At 36.3% G+C, this 22,194-nt stretch overlaps 2 protein-coding genes and 1 long non-coding RNA gene across 3 annotated transcripts in view; 1 reads left to right on the top strand and 2 right to left on the bottom strand.

Annotated features, from left to right (window-relative positions):
* Window positions 1-22,194, bottom strand: part of LOC149480368 (uncharacterized) — a 95,321-nt gene that overhangs the window by 15,872 nt on the left and 57,255 nt on the right. The window lies entirely within an intron of this gene.
* Alg12 (Alg12 alpha-1,6-mannosyltransferase) lies at window positions 881-9,424 on the bottom strand. The gene is made up of 8 exons (XM_089706469.1): window positions 9,203-9,424; window positions 6,383-6,515; window positions 6,106-6,279; window positions 5,766-5,919; window positions 5,395-5,539; window positions 3,449-3,675; window positions 2,285-2,425; window positions 881-2,200 (listed from the first exon to the last, which is right to left on the bottom strand). Exons 1-8 carry the CDS (start codon window positions 9,326-9,328, stop codon window positions 976-978), a joined length of 2,325 nt encoding a protein of 774 aa, XP_089562595.1. The 5' UTR covers window positions 9,329-9,424; the 3' UTR covers window positions 881-975.
* puf (ubiquitinyl hydrolase 1 puf) overlaps window positions 9,771-22,194 on the top strand; it is a 45,008-nt gene continuing 32,584 nt past the window's right edge. Inside the window, exons 1-24 of the mRNA XM_089706849.1 lie at window positions 9,771-9,950; window positions 10,100-10,196; window positions 10,336-11,099; window positions 11,321-11,592; window positions 11,801-12,019; window positions 12,438-12,605; window positions 13,596-13,674; window positions 13,940-14,015; window positions 14,365-14,483; window positions 14,905-15,016; window positions 15,704-15,860; window positions 16,657-16,794; window positions 17,422-17,549; window positions 17,638-17,716; window positions 17,927-18,150; window positions 18,440-18,620; window positions 18,916-19,081; window positions 19,330-19,630; window positions 19,853-20,045; window positions 20,214-20,342; window positions 20,665-20,844; window positions 21,156-21,495; window positions 21,653-21,777; window positions 21,944-22,063. Of these exons, the coding sequence (XP_089562975.1) occupies window positions 9,908-9,950; window positions 10,100-10,196; window positions 10,336-11,099; window positions 11,321-11,592; window positions 11,801-12,019; window positions 12,438-12,605; window positions 13,596-13,674; window positions 13,940-14,015; window positions 14,365-14,483; window positions 14,905-15,016; window positions 15,704-15,860; window positions 16,657-16,794; window positions 17,422-17,549; window positions 17,638-17,716; window positions 17,927-18,150; window positions 18,440-18,620; window positions 18,916-19,081; window positions 19,330-19,630; window positions 19,853-20,045; window positions 20,214-20,342; window positions 20,665-20,844; window positions 21,156-21,495; window positions 21,653-21,777; window positions 21,944-22,063 (4,410 nt within the window). The 5' untranslated portion in view covers window positions 9,771-9,907. The remainder of the gene's footprint in view (window positions 9,951-10,099; window positions 10,197-10,335; window positions 11,100-11,320; window positions 11,593-11,800; window positions 12,020-12,437; window positions 12,606-13,595; window positions 13,675-13,939; window positions 14,016-14,364; window positions 14,484-14,904; window positions 15,017-15,703; window positions 15,861-16,656; window positions 16,795-17,421; window positions 17,550-17,637; window positions 17,717-17,926; window positions 18,151-18,439; window positions 18,621-18,915; window positions 19,082-19,329; window positions 19,631-19,852; window positions 20,046-20,213; window positions 20,343-20,664; window positions 20,845-21,155; window positions 21,496-21,652; window positions 21,778-21,943; window positions 22,064-22,194) is intronic.

The raw sequence follows: 22,194 nt of genomic DNA, 5'->3' as shown, positions 1-22,194 counted from the left end.
ACACTATAAACAAGAAATTAAGCAGTAGCCATGTGTGGCATTGATTGCAGGTTCCGTGCTATAAAATTTTATCAGTAACCCCCTTCGCATACGGATATTACACGTGGTCGCGTAAGCATAGTCGTAGGCTAATCGTTTTGTAAGTTCTCAGATGAATCAGTAGTTCACAAATGTTTTGGATTGATTTGATAATTATTTTTCCTCCAAAAGGAAAGATAGAAAAGATGAGCTTTTTTAAAGAATAGAAAAAAAATCGATCACGGGGCGGGATTCGAACCCGCCTCTTTCACGCTAATCCGGGGCGGACGCCTGACTATTTGGCCACCCGTGAGGCCAGAGCAATCTAATTTATTCAACTCAGTTTTATGTGTCTTAAGGGACGTGATCGACTTTTTTCTATTCTTTAAAAAAATATTTATTAATCATTTATTTATTTATAAAACCAAAATATCTAATTTTAAATGTAGTCTCAAAATGACATGCTCTTGGATCCTTAGATCCATCCATATATCGCAAAATATGTCATTATAAGAAGACTGTTGCTTCCTATAAGCTTTTACATAAGTAAATAACGAAGTTTTTATCGAATGACATTCAGAACACTTATAAACATGAACCTATCTATTGAAACCAGCTTCACGAATTTAATATTTGATTATAATTATTCAAGAGAGTGATATAAAAAAAAATAATAAAAAATGGCTTCCTTTTCTATACCATTGCAATTGTAATGATTGTCTCCAACGATACACTGCCACAATTACACACTACATACATATTACACTGTCACTATGTAGTAATCCGTGGTAGTATGATTATTGATTACACTTTTGCCTCATGTGCGAAGGGGGTTGATTACAAAAATAATACGTATCCCACAATTACAACACAAATAGATTTATTGAAAACTTTAACATTGTATAGACAAAAACGAAACAAAGTATAGAGATCAAGTTTTATACTTTTGTAAAAATATTATAACGTATTATTATCTGAATTTGTGAAGTTCATTCTTTCCGACAAAATTTCTTCTACAATTTTTTGAATTACTTTTCGATCTTCAATTTTGATATCCTCAGGCTTCGTTTTGTCATCATAAATTTTTCTATCTATTAGTCTTGCTATAACTTCCTCTACAATAGAATCAATATTTTGATCCGTTCGATCCTTCTTATCACTGTCTTCGTTTATTTCTACACTTACATCAGGTGTTACTTCTGTTTTATCTACACTAAAAGCTTCCTCGAGAGACTTCACAAAGTTATCTGTATCATCAATCGTAGGTTCAACAATATTTGAATTGCCTAACTGTTCTTTATCAATGATTACTTCATCTTCAATTGCTGGTACGTCCGGGATATCCCCTCGACCATCTTCTGATTTTTGTTCCTCTGTTTTAGATAATATATCATTCTCGGAAATTTCTTTGGCAACGTGCTTATGACGTCTCATTATTTCTTTTAACTTTTCTTTCGCAGACGCTACAACTTCCTTTCGAGTTTCAGATTTTATTTTTTCAATGGCTTTTTTCTTACGTTCGGATCGATTCAATACGATTTTTTCATTAACCTCTTTATTGGGTTTTTCTGTTTTGAAAAGAGATTCTTCAATTTCCTTTCGAAACAATTCAGTTTCCTCGTCATCAACGAATGTAACCGTGTTTTCAGTGGAAATATTTTCTGTCACCGTATTTTCAATTTTTTCTGCAGTTTCCAATATTTTATCCTCTTCCAATCGTTCCTCCGATTTATCAATTTCATCGTAATTTATTAAATTGATTTCTTCTTCTTTGCTGTCTGTTTCACTTAAACTGATTTCTTCAGAATCTTTATAAATATTCGTTGATAAATATGGTTGTACATCATCTCTAAAGTTGTTTCGTTCTAATATAAATAGCGCTGGTTTTGTTTTTATTTTTATAGGAGGTATGAGTCTATAATTCATTGCTATTTGAGAAAACGAGTCTATACTATCTAACACTGAATGAGTTTGAGCAAAAGCTTTAACGCTTGGTGAATATTTACTCTTAGCTTCTACGAGAAGATGAGTATAACCTTGCAGCTCCTCAGAACTCAGGGATTCATTTTTGCTGTAAGTCCACTGATCATGAATTTGAGTAAATCGCGTAACACCAGTCTGGGCCGCTAGATTGCTAATGTGAACGTGCACGTAAGGTTCGTTCCTCAATAGTTTATGGAAACTGTAACAATAAGAATAACATAATTAACAAAAATAATTACGTAATGCCGACACAAAAGCTTCAAAGAAAACAAATTATACATACCGTGTAATTGCTACTCCTCCTGGGTAGTTAGTCATGGCTACCATTACTAGAGTGGCAGTAAATACTATATTACAAATGATTATTATCATTAATCCCCAAAATAGTAATTCATATATGGGTGCTTTTGTTCGCCGAATATATCTGAAATCATATGAAAGTTGTAATTTACTGGTCGAAAATAAATTGTGCAACTAATTGCACATTTTATTTTCGACCACAAATTATAAATGAGTATGTTTAGCGTATCTACTATAAAATGTGTGAATACATTTTAACTTAAATTTCATGAAACAACTGTGATACAAAAACATTTGATCTAATTCAAACAAGGTGGGTGCGTGCAGTACATTATTGTCACTAAATATTAAGTGCGACTAATTTCTATACTCTAGAATCCTTCTCTTTACCGGATAGATCTTGTTATCTTCTTCTTCTTATATATAAAAATGAATCGCAAAATGTGTTGGTAAGCGCATAACTCGAGAACGGCTAAACCGATTTCGATAATTCTTTTTTTATTATATTCCTTGAAGTACGAGGATGGTTCTTATGTAAAGAAAACGTAAACATGTCCCACGGGCGAAGCCGGGGCGGACCGCTAGTTTCTAATAAATCATAAATTTCTTATGAATCAACATAGCCTTATTATTTATTCGTAAACATCTAATAAGTATTTTACATAATTTTCCTTACCATTATTTTAATGAAAATAGCTTGGTCGATTCCAAATTTTAAGAATTTACTGTTCAGTATCTATGGCCAACCCTCTAATTTTGTCACCCATCCAAAACTGATTGACTATACATTGAAATTGCATGCAATGCAATCAGTAGAATGTTAACATCAATGACTGCTTCACTTCACATTGTTTGATCTAGACAAATCGAAAAGCTACTTAAGTACTTAACAAATAAATAATAATGCTTTACACATATTACATTGGAACAATTATAAGATAATGGCGTGGGGCTTAGACACATAAAACCGAAAGAGTAGAATACATTCGATTGCTCTGGCGGGATCACGGGTGGCCGGTCAAAGGCCGGAATGGCTAAAGACGCGGGTTCGAATTTTTCTTCCTCATCTAATTTTTTCTAAGCTTTAAAAATTTTTAATTTATAATATAATTGTATTTAAAATGAATAAATAAATAGAGCAACTTACACATAAGAACATGTTATAGCTGATGACACGTTGAGCAGTGGGAAAACGTAAATAATAAATCTCAGCTCTTTATGGGGCAGGAATGAGAAAAGCAGTATATAAACAAATGCTGAAACACCTATAGGAACTACTCGTTTGTCTAGGTACAAGCCCACTGGGATCAAAATAATGCTTGGACCTAATCCACGAGGGAGTGCTGAGTAGAAGTACCAGAGAAATGGTGATGTCTGTACAAAGTGATTTAAGGAAATATAAAACAGAATATTATACAAGTATACAGGGTGTAATCGTTAAGTGTGCACAGGCGATTATTCCGTAACTATTGCAGATATCAAAAAACTTAAACTGATATCGAAAGCCCTTTACCTAATGAGTAAAATGACAATAACAACGTTTTAAAAATAAAACCGGTAATATGTTTATACACATACTTCTTAAAACTGATAACTGTGAACATGCATATGTATGCATGTTCACAGTTATCAGTTTATATGTATGTATGTATATGTATACATACATATAGTACACATACAGTGTGGAAATTTTCTATGGGCCCTGGCGGGAAAGTACTTGAAATACTGGAGATAGCAAATTTTGCTGAAAAGAAACATTCCTTTATTCTTCAATAACAATGAATTTTTTATGTGGTATGTGGGTAATTTGGTATGTGGCTAGCAGAAGACCCAGAATAATACATATGCTACTTCTTATACCGGAAATTCCACAGGAACGGGAACTATGCGGGTTTTTCTTACGCGTCTGGAAATCTAGCAAATACATAAATAGCTTCTTATACATATTGTAAATACACTCCTATCTTAACTTCTGCCGTCAGCACTAACTATCGTCAAAACTCATTTATTCTTCGTGTAAACAATAAATTTACCAAACTATCAAAACAGTTCGATTTTTACTTATTCTGCAGCAGTCCTTACTCCTTTAAGTGTCAGTTAGCAAATTAGTTATTTCGTCAGTTTGATGTTCGAGTTAATATGTAATTTAATAAGTGTTATTATAGTATTGATTTGATGCATTCGGTTCATGTGCGTAATAGTTCACATTTGTAATTATTACATATTATTGTTATTCTAGCCGTGAGAATCTGTAAATGGCTTATTATGATTGTATCATGTGCCTATTTTTAAGAATACAGCTATAGATTCTCCTAAAACATAAATAAATAACATAAGTATTTATTCTTCTATTGTACCAAAGGTTGTTTGGAAGGTATCACTCTAAGCGATAAGACCGCCAATTGTACTTTGTGTAAGCTATCTTTAAGTGTTTGTATTTATTTTAGTATCTTTAAGTGCAATAGAGTACATATCTTATACTAATATTATAAAGCTGAAGAGTTTGTTTGTTTGTTTGATCGCGCTAATCTCAGGAACAACTGGTCCGATTTGAAAAATTCTTTCGGTGTTAGATAGCCCATTTATCGAGAAAGGCTATAATAGACTATACAATAAAAATTAAAAATGTTTAATTCCATGATAGTTCTATTTCTAAGAGCAAATATTTTTTAGATAAATTAGGAATTAATTATCTTTAACATTGTCCGAGTCGATTTTAAGAATTTAAACAAATTTAATTTTTTTTTTAATTTTTAGTTAGTTCGATTCCCGGTCGATGCAAGTGAATTTTCTAATCTTTGAATGCAGTTCTATTTCTTTTAAAAAATAATGGAATTTTTCCCTTCAGCTAAATTTGCTACCTTCATTATTTCAAGTGCTTTCCCTCCAGGGCCCATCAAACATTTCCACACTGTATATTTGAAAAACTGGATTTCGTATCATTTAGTAGTAGCTCACTTCTAAGACGATTTTAATGAAAGGGAAAATAATATCTAGAAAACGCTACAATTTGAAAAGTCTTCATCAGTAAATTTCAAAATAGTTTCAATGTGTTATGATATAAAAAAAATAATATAGCTTCATAAAGGATACACCCCAGTCTGAGCTTTTATTCATCACGGTGTTGAACCAGAACACTTCTGCTTCAGGCCAAACCAAACGGCCCCAGAATATGGAATCAATAATAACTGTTAGAAGTACAAGACCAGCTCCAGCTGGTGCTACGATTTTCATAAGCCTGTAATTAAAAGTACATAATCAGTATTTAATTAATGATTTTTATTACAAAAATATTTTATGCAATTCAAAATTGGTCAAATAAAAAACTTCATACTTCAAGATATTTGATTAAAATTTAATAAAATGTTCACAGTTTCATCTATACATTGAATATTAAAACATTTATCTTGAAAGCCATTGGTAAATACTTAATTCCAAAACTTATTATTACAAAAATAACTTACTCAAGTATAGTGATTTTCTTGAAATATAGATCGATTATCAAAAACAGTCCAAATAGCATAGCCAGCTCTGATCTAAATATCACAATTGATGCACCAGCTGACACTATGAATTGTTTATATTTTCCTGTAAGCCAGCCATCAAATGCAAGTAAAACTGAAAGGAGAGGCATTCAGCAGTCATAACATTATTCTTTTAAAACGGTTATATCTTGTTACCTTAGTATAATACATTTTACAATGAATAATATATCCATTTTAGGTGCTAATTTGTGTGGCTCATTTCTATAAGTGCTCATTTACTATAGTTAAGTTATTGGAAGATCTATAATAAGTTACTTACCAAGGGGCAAAGCCATAATATTAGGTAATGGACGGCTCATATAGAACATAAAGTGATACTGCGACACAGTAATTGTTGTAAACCACCATGCAAACGTGTTTCCAAAAAGTTTTTGAAGGGTGCTTCGAAGGCGACTCCATGCTGCTATCACAATGAGTGCTAAAGTTAATCGTACTGGAACAAAACAAAAACAAAAGGTGTATTTCAAAAAACAATATTCATTGTGATCGTAACTATTGGAATTGACGTCAACGCTTCCATCAATATAAATACTCACCGACATACTGCGTCCAAAATTTATTTATACCGAACAAATGTAACAAAACCACAACAGGTGAAGAGAGCGCGGAAATAACGAGCGGTCCAATAAATGTTCTCGGTACAACACCCGGGAACTCATTATGATCGTACTGGAAAAAATAGATTAATAATTTTATCTCGATACGCAACTTATGAATCCAAAATTAGATATTCTCTATATCGACGTCCCCCGCGAATAATCCGGTAATGACCTATTACGGGGTTCTTCATGTTATGCGTTTTTCGGCATCTAGAAGTTAAAATACACCATGTAAATTTTTTTCAGAATTTTTCTATCTTTATTTACGAAGATATAAAAAATTACGCGTATATTCCATAAAATAACATTAAAATGTATTTGAAACGAATAATATGGTTTTAGATCTTTACGAAAAATAATATCAATATGATTTGACAGTAAACGTTGTTACGATATTATTCAGGTAAAAAGTTTTCTACATTATTTAATTAAGTGCTAGTACAGGGTTATTCGGGGTTTTATTAAGAAATCGATTTCCCGTTACTTTTATTATGGAGTGCAAGTATGCAAGGTATTTTTTTAAACACTCTTTCTATTACTGAGCAAATGATTTACACAGCCTTAGAAAAAATTAAAAGAGATGAAAGTTTGATAGATAAACGAGGCAGGCATCAGAATAGACCATATCGAAACCTTCATCTTCATCTTCATTAGATGCTGGTCGTCTGACTCAGTTTCTCCCTGCTGCCCAAAATAAGCCCCCATCAGTATGGCTTCATGCCACAGAGGAGCACCGAGGACGCCCTCTATAGACTAGGTAGCCACATCAGAAATAAGAGGGAGGAGAAGAAGATTTCTGTTGTGGTATCTCTAGACATAGAGGGAGCCTTCGACAGCGCCTGGTGGCCAGCCATAAAGGTGCGGTTGGCCGAAGTTGGGTGTCTGGGGAACGTAAGGCGGGTGATCAGCAGATACCTGAGTGGAAGAGGTGTGAAAGTTAGGTATGCGGGTGTGGAAGTGAGTAGAGAGACCAACAAGGGGCGCGTGCAGGGTTCCATAGATGGGCCGCTCCTGTAGGACCACCTCTTGCTGGATCCTCTGCTGTGGATGTTAGAGGAGATGGATGTGTTTTGTCAGGCTTTTGCCGACGACATTGTGCTAGTGTTTGATGGAGATACTGCTTTAGAAGTAGAGACGAAGGCAAACTGCACATTGAGGAAAATTGACGAATGGGGTGGGGTGAGAAATAAACTAAAATTCGCGCCACACAAGACATGTGCCCTGCTCTCGACACGAAAATTAAAATTTGACAGGCCACGACTTGTAATGGGTAGTGTGGACATCCAATATTTCGAAAGTATTAAGATACTGGGCCTTACTATTGATGGCGGCCTGACATTCAACGCCCATGTCGGGAGCGTTTGCAAAAAGGCAATCGCCCGTTATAAGCTATTAGCAAGAGCAGCTAAAGTAAGTCGGGGGCTTAACCCCCAAGTAGTTAAGACTATATATATCGCAGTTATATAACCGACTATAATATTGTATGCATCAGCAGCGTGGGCACCAAAAGCGGAAAAGATGGGGGTCCAAAAGAGGCTTAACACCGTTCAACGGGGTTTTGCCCAGAAGATCTGCAGAGCATATCGGACTGTCTCCCTGAACTCTGCGATGCTGTTGGCTGGGATTCTCCCTCTTGACCTCAGAATACTCGAAGCTTCGAGGCTTTATGAGGTCAAGAGGGGTGTGTCGCACCCGGCGGTGTTGAGGGACAGGGAGATGGAACGAATGGCACCCGCGATACGGACCCACATACGGCAGAGCAGGTAGAGCTGGGGTTTGGGTTTGGCCTATGCCGACGTGGTTAACAGCCACGTCTTCAGGGTCTATAGGAACGGAAGCAAGATTGCGGCCGTCGAGTCGGAGTCGCCCTTTCCGGAAACCGGATTACGATCTTTGTCCTGTTTCATTCGTCAAGCGTATTTTGAGACAGGATACGATCAGCGAATGGGATAGGAGATACGATGTAGGAGGAACGGCCGGAGTCACGAAGGCCTTTTCCCAGGCGCTGCTGTGGTTATACAAGGTAGTCGCGAAAAAGACATCACACACCACACCACACAAGTACTGACTGGTCACGGCGGATTCGCCTTCTGTGAGGTTCTGATGAGGATTCTGATTACATTTTTAACTGTAATAGGACCATAGTATAATTTTCATGATTGTGTAATCATGTGTAATAGTCGTGTTTTCAGTGCAGTGTCTATTTTCTATGATAATAATAACTATCGTGTTTTGTGAAACAATCCAAAGTTGTTTCATTTACTAAAATGTCCTGTATTTCATAAAACATACTATAATAATCATCAAATAATACTTAAGTAAACTATTCGAATAAACAGTAATAGTTATAACAATAAAATGTACGTTACTGTTAAACAATCGAATAACCAAATAATAGATTATTACAAATGTTCAGTATACAAAACAAATAACACGAATATTAGCGCAACAAGATTTTACTGTTGCCGTCGAAAATATAAATTTACACGAACAATATCGTAAGTGACATTACTGACCAGAGCTTGACCTACACTAGTATAGTAAAATGAATCCAGCTAAATTATAAGGAAGCCCTTGGGACTACTTAAATTTTGTTGAAATATCCAGATAGCTGAAAAAATTAGCTTCCATATGCGATATTAAAAGTCTCTGATACTTGTTGTTTAATGGAGTTATTAAGGAAAAATGGTTTTTTATTTTTCCTGAACATTTACACTTTTACGATTACCGGATTATTCGCGGGGGGCGTCGATATACCTCCGACAGGTTAAAGCGGTGATACAAAATATCGTGAAATGCTTGTATGTTAAAACTTTCTTCAACTTTAGTGAATGGACACAAAAGAACGTGTAAACTAGACACAATATATATTAATTGCACCATTTCTTTTAGTTAAAAAAAATCTTAATTCCTCGATAAATATTAACCCATCATACACATCGTCACATTATTTTAAGAGGTGTCAAAATATTTATAACAATCAGCTGTCGGCTGGATTATGACACAGTCAAAACTGAAATGTCATATTAAAATTTTTACACAGATACAAAATTATTTAGATTTTCATCACCTCTTCATCACTAATATAAAAAATCAATCGAATATTAGTACCAAATATGTATTGCCCTAAGGTATTCCCGTTTATAGAATCATAATGTTATATTTTATTCTATTGAAATCGTGAATATAGGATGAGTATAAATGAATAATATAATAAAAGCAAATTATAGATAAATGTCTAATTTCTGAATGTATCCGAACGTTGCTTTGACAAGTATCGTCAACAATGGAGGAACATTACTTGCTCTGTGGGAGGAACGGATTCTTTGACATTTCAAAGGCAGTGTTCGTTTTCTGATACGAAAATATCAATAAATAATAATGATCAATATCTCAAACAAAACAATAGTTGCGACAATATTATAACAATATTTCGCTCCTTATTCAAACAAAACTTTAAGAATGTGTGATGTTTGTTCGGAGTTTTCACAGCTTTTAGTCAACTGTAAGGAACATTGTTTCGAAATTTTGTGGTTTATTCACTTTGCACAATATTATTTTGTGTATATCGACTTCAAAATAATCCTATTGGTATCAAATTGAACCGGTATGAAGAACTGTGAAGGTTTTTATTTATATTTTTCTTAATTTTAGGCGAAACGCGACTAACCGACGATGTGTCCCAATATCCCTCAATAAGTCAGACTGAGCTTGAAACAGTATTAAATTACATTCTTTCCTGGCCACAGAGGTAATTACGTCTATTTGTTTACATTTCGAAAAGTATTTTATATTTTATAAAATTACGTTTCTTTAGAATACCGAAGTAAAACTTTTACACACGTTTTATTTGCAATTATTTTCATCTTCATATTTTGTGTATTTTGCAGGCAATGCATGTGTTGTTACCGTGACGTTAAAAATTTTGAAAGATTTAATCTTGTTGTTCAAAGTATTATTTGTCTTTCCGTATTTCAACTGAAATTACTTAAAGATGAATTAATTGCTGCATCAGTGAATCCACCAAATAATACATCAGATACCAGTCAAGAGATACCAAAGGATGAAAAGAATAGCTCAACAAAGAATGATGAGAGTGATGAGAAATCAGAGGGTGATTTAAAACAGGAGAGTACAAAAAAAGCAGAGCCCAGCGAACAGAGTTCTAGTGATGTAGCTAAAACGGAAAAGTTATCCACAAGTACAGAAAATGAGCCATGGCCCATACAGCAGAGAGAAAAACTTTTACACATTGTGTCTAAAGTTTTTCTTCATAACTTTCCATTGTACATAGCTTGCAAACACTCCACTTTGAGTAGACTCGATGATCTCTCCGCTCAAGAAATATCAAATCTAAGCTCATATTGTGACCTACATGATACTGAAATACCACCATATTTATTGAGAAATGTAAATTTATTTTGTAAATTGGGTGGGGTGTGTGCGATGACAGCTGTGTTTGAACATGCCACAGCGAGTACTCTACCACTGTCTATGGCACATGCAATTGTAGCGGCAGTAGGAAATTTGAAACTGTGGTTGAATTTTAGAGCTGTAGCACAACAGTTCATGCCTCTCCGTAGTAAAATACTCAAATACATGTGCAGCTTAGAGGATAAGGACTTGAGAGTCCCTGCAGTCAAATCAATGGCGGGTGAGTTGCTTTTATAAATTATCATATTATACTTGGCATTATACAAGTAAATTGTTATCGAAAATATTATTTTTTCACTTTGTTTATTGAATCTATAACTCAATTCTAAATACTAACTTATTTAGTTACTAGTTACTAGTTACTACTATTTAGTACTAACTTACTTAATATTGGATGTAAAACATTAAATGCATTTAAAAACCAATGTATTTCTCTCCTAGACTTCATGTGGGGTGCAGCTAAAGAGCCTCTAGACTCACCGCTTGCCTTTGACGAAGATGGGCTCGCACTGGCTTTCAAATACTTCAATAGCAGTACATTAACCATGAGGCTAGCTGGTATAGCCCAGATCAATGCTCATATAGCTGCGCACAATGAGCTGTGTGCAGGAGAATCAGCAGCTGACGCAGAGGTAGCTGGACAGCAATTGGCTGCATGGCTGTCATTCAATAACATCATTGAACATTTGTTTGGGCCAAATTTGCATGTTGAGGTAAGGAGATAAGTCAATATTAATTCAAAATTGTTTTCAATGTTCTATACGTATGACATTGAATATTGAGTTAAATTGTTACAGTTACATAATTTTATTTTACATATTGTTAATTTCTTCATGATCAGTTTGAGTAAATCCATTGCACTTAAGTCTAGTGCCTCGTCTATGCATGTGCTTACAATTTTAAAAGTAGAAATGTTTCTAGGTTATCAAACAGTCCCACATGATCCTCAAATTCCTAGCAGTGGAGGGACAAGTTACCTCCGAACATGTTGAGCTTGTGTGGGCGGCAGCTCAGCTAAAGCACTGTGGACGGCAAGTGTATGACCTCCTGCCGGGATTCATTAGAGCTTTATCTCCAAAACCATGTGCCCATCTCTATAGCCTCCTGTGTTCTTTACCACCTAAGGAACATACTGAGCAGGTGAATAAATTTAGTAGTTTATGTGACTTGCATGAAATTTTCAACTACCCTAAAAAATTAATTTAACCTAAAACTTTCAATCTCAGAATGTTTTGATAAATTCCTCACAGATTATTTTTTAGTTTCAGTGCGATATATAAGACAATTCACTTTTCAGACATATTACTTTTTGCTAGTTTAAATCATGTATAATGGCACGTGATTTGTAAAAATAACTTTTAAGCAAAGTGTTAGTGGGCCTAAAAAAATCTACGTGTACAAAAACTTCATGCGTGAACTCCTCTCACTGCGCCAAAAACGTGTCAAGCTACATACCAACAATTATGTGCAACCAGAACGTTAAAACAATTTATTTTATGTGACGTACATTGCTTTCTAGTCAACACTAGCTCAAATTATCACATAAATGTATTTCCAGAGTCTCTACCTAGCGTCCGCACTAATGCGTGCGATGTGGACGCGCGGTCGCGGCGCGGGCAGCCCGGCGGGGGAACCGCCGCGTTTACCCCCACCCGCGTGCAAACCGCACCGCTCCTCGTCTGAAGCTAGCGTTAGTATGGACCAGACGAATTCGGATGATGATCCTGTGAGTTATTGCTCTTTTATTATTAAAAAAAGAAAACTATAATTAGTTAATTTTATTTAAAGATCCTTAGAAAGTTGGTATTGAAAATGGTACCTAAATAATGTAATAAGAAAATATTACATTATTTAAGTACATCATGTCCGAAACATACACCTCACAGTACAGCACATATACACTAATACATATTATAAAGAGGAAAACTTTGTTTGTTTGTTTGATTGTAATGAATAGGCTCATAAACTACTGGACCGATTTTAAAAATTCTTTCACCATTCGAAAGCTACATTATCCACGAGTAATATAGGATAGGTTTTATCCCGGAAATTCCACGGGAACGGGAACTATGCGAGTTTTTCTTTGAAACCGCGGGCGGAGCCGCCGGCGGAAAGCTAGCAATATTTTGATATCAGTATACTTTTTTCTGAAAGAAATTATAGTAGAGCCATTTTAATAGGCAACATTTGACAGTTCAACAAAATTCAACAACGTAACCTAGTAACGACAACATAGAATAACATGATATTTCTTTCTGTTAGATCTGCACATTTGCTTAACTTTTTTCAATAACGATTACATATTTATAATAATAATGACCGAAACAAGTAATTTTAAGATTTCATTTTACTGATGAACCATTCTAAACATAATAAACAATTTCTGAATTGAAGAACTGACGTCGCTACAATTTTGTGTCAATAAACCTTTTTTATTTTTAAATACCAGAGATGTTACTCTAAAAATCGAGATCTGACGTCTAGAATCGAATGCATTGATTACTTGTGAACAAAAATCATCATAAATTAATAAATTCGATTTACAAATGTTTCAAATCCGTATCGATTAATTCACTTTAATCGATGTTTTTAAGCAGGTTACCTCTCTTCGAAGATAAAATTGATAGACGTCAAATGTTGCCTATTAAATTGGCTCGACAATAGTTCCATGATGCATAGTTAATTGAAAAAAAATCAACCCTATTTGCCACTTTAGTGTGAAGAGCTGAGCACATCTGGAGAAGAGGCTGGCCCCACGCCACGAAAGCAAAGCAAGCATCAGCGTGAGTTAACAGGTAATATTTAAAGAATCTATACTAATATTATAAAGCTGAAGAGTTTGTTTGTTGTTTGTTTGAACGCGCTAATCTTGGGAACTACTGGTCCGATTTGAATTGTTAGATAGCCCATTTATCGAGGAAGGCTATAGGCTATATATCATCACGCTAATACCAACAAGAGCGGAGCCAAGCGGGCTAAACCGCGCGGCTAGTGCTTAAATAAATACCTATTAAACAAAAAACTAATTTTAAATTTAATAATATTTATTTTTAATTTTAGCTGAACAAATCGAATGGCTTCGCGAGGGTGAAGAACTTACCAAAAAGGAGTGCACAACACTTAAATCGTGTCAAAAGTGAGTAATAGTTTTACAGACATATAGAAATACAATTAATAGCCACAATACAATGTATCATATTCATTGCATTGTTTTAACTTTTACAACAGTTTTTGACTTGATTTGATATTAGAGAATAATTTTGATTATTGCGTTATGTCACAGAATAATAACTAGTGTTATGTTTACGTGTTTTCTTGCGATCAAATGAGTCGCTCCTGTAAACTTTATAGTACATAGATTTTTTTCACATTGCATAATTGTCATTATTTTATTTACGTATACGATAAAATGATCATTTCATTGACTGATTATTGATAGTATTTACGACTATTTTCTCAAACAAATTAATAATTACGAATAACAGACGCAACAAGCGCGCCGGCAGTAGCGGCAGTGCAAGCAGTGGTCCTGAAGAATTATTGCGGCCGCGTAAGAAGAAACTGTATAAGAAACGGCACAAGCCCGGCAAGCCCAGGCATTTCCGTGAGTGCATGGTCCATACAGTTCATAAAATATGAATTTTATTTATTGTTAACATTTCCCAAAAAATGTTTTTAAAGTTGTAATAAGTACCTATATGTTGTACAGAATTCGTAATGGCAAGTCAGGTAATTGCCCGACTCGTGAACTACTTACGAGCGAGTGTGATGAAATATGTTTTGTGCGTGATAATGAAAGAACGCGACTTTTAAATAGTTTTAAAATAAATGGTTGGTTTATACGTAGACAAGTTAAACCATAAACAGTAAAGTATAACCTTTAATTCATTTTCCCCAAAATATTAGCGTAAGTTTTTACGATCACAATCAAGTTAAGGTTTTTGTTACCAAGTTAATAAGTATAACATATTTAAGTTAATGGAAAAAGCTTTATTTTTTATTATATCGAATATATTGTCAAATAGCAGCACAACTAAAAACTGCGGAGCTCGCGGAGTCAGTGTCGGAAGTCGAGGAAGAGTCGTCTGGAAGCGATACAGCGCACTGCCAATTGCTATGCGATAATGTTGATGCAAGGTTAGTGATATTCTTCACTTAAAAAACTGTTTATGATAAACTTTTGCAAGTTAATATTGATTAGCTATTTGAAATCATGACCGCCTCCTTGGTACAGTGGTTGACGCGTGTGCGTAGCACCGAGGGGTCCTGGGTTCGATTCCCGGTGGAGACGAAGAAAAAAAAATGTCTCGGTCTGGTAGGACACAGAAGGCTGATCACCTCCTTGTCCCTAAAGAAAATCGATCAGTGAAACAGATGTATAATGCATCTGCCCCTTACCCCACTTGGGGACATGGGACTTCACTTTTTATTTGAAATCATAAATTTATTCCTTCATTACAGATGTTTGTTTGTTCAAGTTGGTCTCCTAAAGCTAGCCTAACTTTTCATCGATAGAATATTTATTTATTTCAGTTCTCTATTAATATTATTTAACATGGGCATTGGACAGGTTTCGATTGCTAATTAAACCAAGAAAAAATGATTCTACGTTTTTTTTCTGATTCATCTAACTAACCAAAAATACTAGACAGTAAAGTTTTTACTATCATTTTATATGCTTTGAGACATAATATGTTTTTAAGTATATTTTATATGCTTCGTTTAGGAGATTGATGGAACTCCGTCTCCTGGAGAGCTCATTTTATATGCTTTGATTTTTGAGACATAATATGTTTTTAAGAACATTTTATATGCTTCGTTTAGGAGATTGATGGAACTCCGTCTCCTGGAGAGTTACAAGCGGCGTTCAGAAGAGGAGGGTAGTGCGTCATCAGCCGTGTCACCGCACTCGCACCGTCTGCCAGATCTCGATGAAGATGACTCCGCGTGTGAGGAGGAGCTGGCTAGACTTGCAGCTCAGGTATGTGGTAGAGTCGTAACCGTTCCCGCAGTTCCGTCCCAAGGCAGCGTGATGGAACAGAGTGGGGTTTTAGTCGGTAGATATCCGACATAACCACGGCTCCATCCCCGGGAGCCGGGGGTATCTAAGAAGATTTCCCCACTATAAAAAAAAAGGTATGTTATGAATTTTGAAGATGTGCTGCTCATTTGTGGTGATAACCATTATGCTGCTAATTTGTGTTTTACTGAGCGAATAATTACGTTATATGGAAATCAATTACCACAGATCATATTCAGCAAGAAACTGGTTTGATTTTGGTTAGCAATTGGTGTTGAGTATTTTTATAATATATAGGGGGGCACCCTGTATATTGGATGTATATTTGACGGTGTACTAAGCGAAATGGAACTTATAGTTTTGCATACACTAATTGCGTAAAAACAAAGTAGTAGTAGTAGTAGTTAGCAGTTCAATAAAATTTTACTCGATGTCATCTCTAGCTTCGCGCAGTTAACATTTACCGCGCGATTATCTCATATAAAAGAATAGTTTGAATGTCTCATAAAAAATTTACGCACACAACTGCAGTAAACAAAATCAAAACAATACTTCGCGTTGTGTGCGTGTCATCACACAAAAATATGAGAGCGACTATTCGTTCGCACACTAGTTTGTAAGTGACGTACGTATACAGCACCGCTACAGCTTGTTCTTTTTTTGGGCATATTGCTGCGACACCGGCCCCGCCCCCTAACCATATCTCCCTTTAGTTTCTGTGATCTGTGGTTGATACATACGGGATACACGTTTTCAGGCGCAGTGCATCCCCGAGTACGGCGCGGGCGCGCTGGCGCTGGGCGTGGCGGCGGGCGGCGCGCTGCCCTTCAGCGTGGACGACGTGTGCCGCCCCGGGAACACGCTGCTGTGGGACCTGCTGCAGGACGGCGCTATCGTATGTATACCTGCCGATACAGAACACGCTCCTTGTGTAAATACGCTCAAACATTGAATATAACTGAATGAAAATAGCTCATAATTAGTGGTGTTCATAGTAAAAAAAGACGGGTTGCACTCCGGAGTGCCGGCAGAAGCGAAAACGAGCGTAAGAGAGAGGGGATAGCTGTCTACTCTCCATCCGTCTTACGCTTTTTCGATCAGGTCACGTGTCCTGACGCGAGTTTAAGATTTTATACCCATTATTACAGAAAAAGTGCTCAACGCCGCTAAAGAAGTTTTCACTTCAAAAAAAAGTTGAGAAATTCTTGGTATTGCTCGTATGAAAATGATATATTGTGACGATATACTACATATTATGTGAAATTTGTGTTGCACGCTTTGAGACCACCACGCGTTTGGCCTATGAAGAAAATTCATGAACATTAACTGTGTGACCATAGCACGGCGAACAAAATTTTATTAATTGAAACATTTTTAAATTGTGATACAAAAATTGTTCTTAAATTTCAATTTCGTGTTTATAACACAATAATTTCTTATCCGATCAAGAAAGAAGAAACCGATCAAGAAACTTCCCTTCTTATATGTATAACGAAAATGTAATACAAAATTATCATTTCAGGAACAACTCGGGGAAGGTCTTGCGTTGGAGGCTGAAAAAGCTCTGTGTGCTCTGTTGTGCTTCAGCACAGATAAATTTATTAGAATTAAGTTCATAGAAGGCTGTCTTGACAACCTCGCGAATCACAGGTATGAATTTAAGTTCATATGTTTAGTAATAAATTGGGTTAATACTTACTTTTAAGGCATATTTTACTGAATTGTGATGTTTTTTTAGGTCTGTTGCTGTTTCTCTTCGTCTATTGCCGAAGTTGTTTTCGTCTTTTCAACAATTACGTGGAATGGATATGCATCAGGTAAGATATGCTAACTTTGACTGTATAGAAGCGAAAATATATTTTAAAGTATGCTATTTTAAATTTACAAAAAGATTTAAATTCCGTTTTAAAATGTTGAGTCACAATCAATTTAAATAAAATAACTTTATATTCTAAACCTGTCTCTTAGTTTTTTGTTTTATAAATTATAATACTTCTTACCTAATTTTCATATTTCCCGAAAACTAGGTGGTAATGTGGGCGGAGCGCGAGCGCGGCATGATGCGCTTGTTCCTTGAGGACTTGCGGCACTACGTCAAGCAGCGAGCCAGTGCAAGTGCGAGCGCTAGCGCCAGTGGTAGCGTGAGTGGTGCAAGCGAGGCACAGCACTACGCGCATATCACTGAGTTGACTGTGCGATTGCACTTTCTGACCGCTATCTTCTCGCCGGTCGGATCGCCGCATCATTTTAGGTGTGTAATGTTATAGACAGTTTAATTTAATAATTTTAAGAATAATATTAATTATTATTTCATTTTTGTAAAGATTGTATAGTGTATACGCATTTATACATAGGTACTTAAAATATATATTCCTAATTTTTCAATTTATTATTCTATTTTTTCAAGTTTACGGAAAAATCTTTAGAGATAACGATTATAAGTTTTTCTTTAAAGAAAAGTCAAAATTTCCTCTTCAAAATCAAGACTTACAATGGCGATAATTAATTATTTAAACTTATATAAAATATTATTTTTCCAGACTGACAGTAGAGCAAGTGGAGGAGCTCTGGCAATGTCTAGTAGTTGAAGGTACCAGTGAATGTGCCGACTGCCTGTACTCGTGGCTGCTGTCGCACACCAAGACGCCCGATCAACACGCGCTTGGGTTGGATGCGCTAAGATTCTTGTATGTGGAAAAGATGCCCACTCTTGATCCAGAGGTATGATGATTTGTGATTTTGTTTTTACTCAGTGTTGAAGATTACTGATTATATTATTTATGTCAAACAAATAAAATGTAGGTGCAAATACTGCCGAAGCAATCCTTAATTCAATAAAAAAATATGTATATTTCATTATTCCCCATCGACTTTTTATTAATGTAATGAATTCGAAATCTAATAAATTGGTCTAATATATAAAGTTCTCAGCATACATTTGAACAAAAAAAAAAAACTCGAAGTGAAAACTTCATCCTTTTTTTTGATGTTGATTAAAATCACTTTCACTTCGCAGACGATAAGCATAATGGGGCTCAGCCTGTACCAGCAACTCTGCAACTTGGCGCGCATGGCGCTGGGCGCGGGCGACTCGCACCCGCACCACGCGCACCACGCGCACCACCCGCACACGCTGGCCATGGACCACCTGTGGAAGATCGCGCTGCGGGCCAACAGCACTGGTGAGCTAGTGTTGTGTGCAGACGGTACAAGTAGTATGTGGTGTACCGGCAGCTGGGCAACTTGGTGCGCGGCGCGGGTGTCACGGACCCGCATCAGCCAAACATATACACACTATAATAAATTATATTGAAAAAAAAATCCAGTCTGATGAGATATTTTTTTATAAAAGACGCATCCATTTTCACAAATTATTGCGTATATAGCTTTAAAATTTATTGCACATGTGATAAAAATATTTTTTTTACAGATGTATCAATGGGTGCGATCCAGTACTTGAACAGCTATTATATGGGGCAGCAATTACAGCAAGAAGATGATTTTGTGTCAAAGTGCATGTTTCACTTATCGTCTGCGGCTGAGAGGCTCATTACTAAAAGTCAAGATGGCGAGGGTACATCGAACCAGGATATAAAATGTGATGATACGAAAGAAGAAAAGACGACCGATAAACAGAATATTTATGAACATATGACTGAAGAGGCGGCTCTGCAATGTATACAGAGGGCATTACTATTGTTGAAGACTCACTTGGATACTTTTAAAAGAAGGTATGATATATTACAGCATCTAAAATTATTAAAAAAAAGATCGATATAGAACTTATTATTTAGTTTTTCAGTTGAATTAGAAATAAATTTACCACATAATATTTCTATTATAAAAAATATTGAGTTCTCAGTGCAATTACGGTGTAAGCACGTCGTATCACGTGATCGCAGCACTCGTTTCATGGTGCAGCACGCGGCTAACGTTTGTGTATGTTGGTACAGATACGCGTACCACCTGCGGCGCTGGGCGCTGGCGGAGTCGGGCGCGTGGGAGGGCGGGGCGGCGGGGGGCGCGGGCAGCGTGCGCGTCACGCTGCAGCCGGCCGGCGCGGGCCCGCGCGCGCTGCTCACGCTGCACCACTCCGACCTGGTGGCGCACCTGCGCGCGCACGTGCACGTCTGGTGGGAGAAGCAGGTGCGCTGCCTGCTCAACTGATACATCGTGACTGCATTTTTTTTATGAATTTTATTTAGCTCTTTTTAGCGGCCGAAATTATAAATATACGTTCCGAAAGGCAAGTATGAAGTCCTATTTTTCTTCTGCAAACAAAAGTTATTAATAACGAACCCTTTTATTTTGCAGATTCAAGGCGAGGAAGCCGTAACGGCTCTATCGACGGATGGACCTCTGAGAATGATAACTCAAGGGCAAGAACTCACGATTGACTATGATGAACGTACTCTGTATGATATGGGGTTTAAAGATAATCAGGTAAAATAAGTTTTATACAATTTTTTTATGCTTTTTGCACTTTGGTGCTGATCGTTTTTTTATTATCAATTTATTTTGTACATAGAAATGTATGAAAATCAGTCGAAAGCTCTCGTATATAATTCTAAACAAAAAAAAAAGACGTGTGGCACTCGGGAACTGCCGCGGTAAAGCTATTGCATGCCTTCAAGCCACACCTCCGTGCCCGTCCCCGTGGGGTGGGGGGAAGGGTTTCGTTACGGAATTTCTGCATTCGGTCCCCGCGCTCAAGGCCCGCGATAGAAGCTATGCAATAGCTTAATAAAACATACGTATCCCACAGTTGGTGTTCGTGTCGGTGGGCGTGGGCGGGCGCAGCGCGTGGGCGGAGTGGCCGTCCGCGCAGCCGGCGCCGGCGCGCGCGCGGCTGCCCACGCACCTGCTGCTCGACCCCACCTACTTCCACCACCTGTTCACGCTGATGCAGGCGCTCGGCCAGATGAAGGAGCCGGCCGCTAACGGGGTGAGCATTGTCACGTGTTTTAGCTAGTACCGTGTCGGTGGGCGTCACTTCAATAAAGATGTTGAGACAATGTTGGGTGGTTGAATCATTAAAAAGCAACATTGGGACGTATAACTTCTAATTAAATCTACCTTGAAAACAGACATATTATTATGTTAATAACAAATAAATTACATTCCCCAAATTTTATTTCAATTTGATTTGTATTAATGTCTTAATCTGAGTTTGTTGTCTTCAGAACTACTAACTATTATTTTGAAAGTAGAAGCATTAAGTAAGAACGAAAGAATAAGTATATTTCTTCTGTTTAGGAACTCATGGCCCATACAAAAGCACAACTACTATCACGTCGCGTATGGGACATTCTACAAGCGGTTCCACTAAATCCTACGCTTTTGGAAGCATTTCAAAATCCTTCCGAAAATAAGCTGCCTGAGCTCTTGGATCCAATGAGTCCGCAAAAACTCATGTATTCCTTACATATTATCGATAAGTTGAGCTCAAATAATGGCAACCCAAACGTGAAGGAAAGTTCTGGAATAATCACTGGAACTTTGGAAAAAGCCGAAGAGAAAGTTGTTGTTGAAAATTGGAATGAACTGTTCATAAAGAAAGGCGGTCTGAGGTTGCTGTATGATATTATGATGTCTGGTAAGTTAATTATTATTTATGTCACATATATTCTGATTTAATTTAACTACCTACTTACATTCTAAAGTTTGATCCCTTTTATGTTGACAAAAAAAATGTGTTAAGAAATAAAAATATTTTTGGAAATTAATTTCTAAAGCTACTCTAATGTCTTTAGGTGTATTACAACGAAGTGATGACAGTGAATGGCGACAGGATTGCCTCGCGTTGTTACTGCAGCTTTTATGTCGCATCGGCACATTACCTTGTGCTGAAGCTGGTCAAACACCAAAATTACATCCGGTAAGTTATATTCTAATAATTATATCCTTTTGGCTCATAAATTTGCAAAATGTGATGCAAAAAAAATATAGTAATAATCAAAATGTGTTAAAAATAACAATTTCAATGTTAAAAAATGGAGGTTGAATTTTAATAAATGAACTTAAATTTTAATATAATGTTTTAGGCATTGCTCTCTCTGATGAGTGTAGAAGAGACAACGGACAGGCTAATATCCATTTTGTGCGAGGCTGCTACTGCTAAGGAACCTGTTACATACAAAACAGGATTTTGGGGACGGGCACAGGTATGCATAAACGCATTTTTTGACAGATTGACGAAAATTGTATGGGCTGATTCTATGTTCATTATTATAAATAAAAAAATGAAACAATTATTTTTTGATAAAAATCGTAATTATGTAAACGTTATAAGAAT

Source organism: Colias philodice, chromosome 18 (genome assembly GCF_061535455.1).
Source record: "Colias philodice isolate Cphi_HAF_F1 chromosome 18, ilColPhil1 Martin Lab GWU primary, whole genome shotgun sequence".
NCBI classification, from domain to species: Eukaryota; Metazoa; Arthropoda; class Insecta; order Lepidoptera; family Pieridae; genus Colias; species Colias philodice.
This window is presented reverse-complemented; position numbering and strand designations above follow the sequence as displayed.

Coding starts and splice junctions, on each gene's coding strand:
- Alg12 (XM_089706469.1), bottom strand. CDS start 9,328: ATGGTGCAATTAATATATATTGTGTCTAGTTTACACGTTCTTTTGTGT. Junction 6,516..9,202: donor ACCGCTTTAACCTGTCGGAG/GTATATCGACGC, acceptor TATTTTTTCCAG/TACGATCATAATGAGTTCCC. Junction 2,426..3,448: donor GCTATAACATGTTCTTATGT/GTAAGTTGCTCT, acceptor ATATGATTTCAG/ATATATTCGGCGAACAAAAG.